At 59.6% G+C, this 4,254-nt stretch overlaps 1 protein-coding gene across 1 annotated transcript in view; it reads right to left on the bottom strand.

Moving 5' to 3' along the window:
* The window catches only part of LOC114072370, a 14,222-nt gene extending 10,911 nt beyond the window's left edge, over nt 1–3,311 (bottom strand). The window contains 5 exon segments of the mRNA XM_027910273.1: nt 1,306–1,427; nt 1,526–1,636; nt 1,752–2,024; nt 2,355–2,624; nt 2,872–3,311. Coding sequence (XP_027766074.1) covers nt 1,306–1,427; nt 1,526–1,636; nt 1,752–2,024; nt 2,355–2,624; nt 2,872–3,175 — 1,080 coding nt within the window. The 5' untranslated portion in view covers nt 3,176–3,311.
* Between the last annotated feature and the right edge of the window lie 943 nt (nt 3,312–4,254).

The following is a 4,254-nucleotide window of genomic DNA, read 5'->3' as shown; positions in this document are numbered from 1 at the left end:
TCCAGTCTGAATCCACCTTCTCTGAGTTTGAAACCACCATCCCTTGTCCTGTCCCTCCATCCCTTGTCCCCAGTCCCTCTCCAGCTCTCCTGGAGCCCCTTTAGGCTCTGGAAGGGGCTCCAAGGTCTCCCTGGAGCCTTCCCTTCTCCAGGTGAGCACCCCCAGCTGTCCCAGCCTGGCTCCAGAGCACAGGGGCTCCAGCCCTGGGAGCAGCTCTGGGGCCTCCTCTGGACTCGCTCCAGCAGCTCCACGTCCTCCTGCTGTTGGATCCCAGAGCTGGAGGCAGCTCTGCAGGTGGGGTCTCACCTGAGGGGGCAGAATTCCCCCCTCCCTGCTGTGGGACCTGCCCAGGACACAGGGGGGTTTCTGGGATGGAGCAAGTCCAGCCCCTCACCCACCAATACCCCCAGATCCTTCTCCCAGGGCTGCTCCCGATCCCTTCATGCCCATCCTGGACTGATCCCAGGGGTTGCCCTGACCCAGGATCACATTCCCTCCTTTCCTGCCTGGCCCTTCTGAACAGCCTCCACTCCTGGGGTCTCCATACCTGTCCCCTTTCCCATTTCTGGTGTTCCCATCCTAGACCTGATGTCCCCATTCCCAGTTCCTGGTGCCTCCAACCTGCTCCCACTGTCCCCATCCCTGTCCCCAGTGTCGCCATCCCCATCCTCCCTGTCCCCATTCCCATTCCTGAGGTTCCCATTCCTGTCCCCATTCCCATTCCTGAGGTTCCCATCCCTGTCCCCATTCCCATTCCTGAGGTTCCCATCCCTGTCCCCATTCCCATTCCTGGTTCCCAGAGAGGAACTGCCGGATGCCAGAGGAGGGAACCAGGATTTATTGCCCAAAGCAGGAGATTTTCACACCACAATAAAGCATCAGTAATAATTGTGCTCCTGGGTTTCACACACGGAAAAGCAGGAAGTTGATCCATCGGGAAGAGCCACAGGGGGGCTGGGCTGGGTGGGAGCAGCGGGATGAGCTCTGCCAGCAGCTCCTGCCTTTCCACAGGGACAGGGAAGGGGCAGATCCAGGTCTGGGATCGCTCAGGCCGTGATTTCTGTCAGGATGAGAGTGGGGAAGGAGTCCCCATGTCCCTGTGCCCATCCCAGGGGATGGATCCAGCTGGGGAGCCCATGGAGAGCAGCAACTGCTCTGGATTCCCTCCTGATCCTGCTCCGTCCATTCCATCCCAATTCCACTCCAGAATCCAGCCCTGATCCCAGCCCACAATTCCACCTGATCCCACTCTGCAATCCTGCCCCGAGCTGCAATCCTGTTCCAATCCTGCTCCATCCATTATGCCCCGATTCCCCCCTGGAATCCCGGGATCCATCCTGGCATCCCTGCAGGGAGGATCTGGATCCACACACGCTGCTGGTACTCACTGGTGGGCGTGGGGTCGTATCCATTGCCCTCCCTCTTCCCTAAGGAAAGAAAGCGGGATCAGCACCCTTGGCACAGGATCCCCGGAATGCTGCCGGGCGGATCCGGGCCCCTTCCCGACCCCCATCCCGTGAGTTACCGGCTCGGAGCTTCCAGACACCGACTGCGATGAGGCCGATGATGACGATGATGGCAGCGATGACGGACACAGCAACCAACACCGGGGTGGAATTCCAGATGGATTCCGGCTCTGGGAAGGGCGGGAGGGTGAGCAGGGGGAGGGTTACCCCTATCCTGCTGTCCCACACTCCCAAATTCCTCGTTCCCACATGCCCAGTTTCCACATTGCCCGTTCCCAGGCTCACCCCAGGCAAAGATCCCGGGCTCCGGCATTCCAGCGTGCTCCACCCGGCACCGGTACTGCTCCCGCTCCCCCGGCAGCGCCTCGATCCTGGCCCAGCTGTGGAAGGTGCCGTCGCTGTTGGGAACGATCCCACCCCACTCCGTCTCCTGATCCCAGATTTCATCCCCCTTCATCCAGCTGATCCCGATGATCCCGGGATAGAATCCGTACGCGTGGCAGGACAACGTCAGGATCCCGTGTTCCTCGTACCCGGACACGTGGACATCAGGGGGCTCTGGAGTGGGATAAGGGTGAGATCCATCCATGGAATTCCCATGGGAATGGGACCACAGTGAGATCCATCCACAGAATTCCCATTGGAATGAAACAACAGTGGGATCCATCCATGGAATTCCCATGGGAATGGGATTGGGGTGAGATCCACCCACAGAATTCCCACTGGAATAGGACAACAGTGGGATCCATCCATGGAATTCCCATGGGAGTTGGATGACTCAGATTCATCCACGGAATTCCCACAGGGATTCCCATGTTCCTCAGTTCCACCCTCCCAAATCCCACATTCCCAAATCCCACATTCCCATGGGAATTCTGTCTCCCTCACCTTTGCGCTCCAGCACCTCCCGCCCGTATCCAACATATTTCTGGAGCCATTCTGCACATCTCAGTCCCAGGTCTTGTTGAAGATCCTCATACCCTTCAGATTTCCATTTCCTCTGGGTGATCTGGGCAGCTCCATCGGCCGCCACGAAGGTCCCGCTCTCCGGGGAGAAGGAGATGAAATCTCGCCCGTCGCAGCCGTCCCGAAAGGTTCTGCGGACGCTCCTGTCGGACAGGAGGTCACAGCCATAAACTCGCTGCCATGTATGGAGACCTGGGGGTGGAATCAGATCCACAGAGACTCCTGGAATTGTGTCCCAGCCCCACAGAACCCCATTCCAGCCCTATGAAGACCCACAGTCCAATGGAGACCCACAGAGGCTCATCCCAGCCCCTTGGAGTGTCCTGGATCTGCATCCCAGACCCACACATCCCATCCCAGCCCCACACATCCCATTCCAGCCCCACACATCCCATCCCAGCCCCACACATCCCCCCATTCCCTGGCTCCCCCCACTCACCCCCACTCCAGTTGTACCGGTCCCGCAGTATCTCCAAGTTGGCGGCAGTCACGAGCCGGTTCCTCTCACTGTTCTGGGTCTGTCTATCCCAATATCCCAGCTCAGGTCCAGCCGCCATCCACGGCGTCTGCGGCTCCGTCCGGTGCCGCTCACTGTCGTAGCGAATGAAGGGGATCCCATCCAGGTATCCAATTTCCATGAACTGAGGGATCCCCGGGCTGGGCTCTGTCACCGCCACTTGCAGGTAACGCAGGGAGTGGAGAACTGGGGGGACACAGAGATTTGGGGGGTCCAGAGGGGTCATGGGTCAAGGAAAGGGGGAACTGGGAAAGCTGGGAGAGCCCAGTTTGGGGATTTGAGGATCCCAGGGCCAAGGAAAGGTGCGTGTAGGGACTGGGAGAGGTGGGATGGGGCATCCAGGGGTCCCTGTGCCCAGGAAAGGGGGGCCCAGGGAGCCCTAGTGTTGGGAAAGAGGAGTCATGGGGTGAGGAGACCTAGAATGGCTGGGAAAGGGGGTGCAGGGGGGTGTTGGAGCAGGATAAGGGGGTTCAGGCAGGTCCTAGTGCTGGTGAAGTGGGTCCAAGGGGTCCCAGAGTCAAGAAAAGGGGGGTATAGGGGTTGAGAGAGGTGAGATAGGGGGTCCCTGTGCCCAGGAAAGGGACCTCAGTGTTGAGGAAAGGGGGGTTCACAGGATGGGGAGATCCAGGATGTCTGCGAATGGGGGTCCTGGAAATCTTCAGTGTAGAGAAAAGAAGGCCTGGGGGCTGAGAAAGGCAGGAATGGGGGTCCAGGGCATCTCAGGGTCAAGGAAAAGGGGGGTCTGGGAAAGGCAAGATGGCTGTGAAAGGGGGTGTAGGGGGGTGTTGGTACAGGAAAAGGGGATTTAATTGGGTCCTGGAGCTGGGGATGGGGGTCCAGGAGTTTCCCAGTGCACAGGAATGGAATTCAGGGTGGCTCCCAGTCCAAGAAATGGGTGTTCAGGGGGTCCCTGTGCCAGGTAATGGAAGTTCAGGGGGGTCCCTGTGCCAGGCAATGGAAGTTCAGGGGGTTCCTGTGCCCAGGAATTGTCATCGAGGGTGTTCCCGGTGCCTGGGACCCCCTGCAGGAAGCACAGGGAGGGGAGAACTGGGGGGGTCACAGAGATTGGTGGGTCTGGGGGGTCCAAGGGTCAAGGAAGAGGAACTGGGAGAGCTGGGAGAGCTGGGAATGGTCCAAGGTTCAAGGACAAGGGAGGCTGGGACTGGGAGAGGTGGGATAGGGGATCCAGGGGGTCCCTGTGCCCAGGAAAGGGGGGTCCAGTGCTCCCCGGTTGGGGAGCTGGGGGTTGGGAAAGGCAGGAATGGGTGTCCAGGGGGTCCCAGGGTCAAGGAAAAGGGAGGATCA

The sequence above is a fragment of the Empidonax traillii genome, unplaced genomic scaffold (genome assembly GCF_003031625.1).
Source record: "Empidonax traillii isolate 1590-97213 ecotype Southwest subspecies unplaced genomic scaffold, ASM303162v1 scaffold3080:size26718, whole genome shotgun sequence".
Taxonomy (NCBI): Eukaryota; Metazoa; Chordata; class Aves; order Passeriformes; family Tyrannidae; genus Empidonax; species Empidonax traillii.
This window is presented reverse-complemented; position numbering and strand designations above follow the sequence as displayed.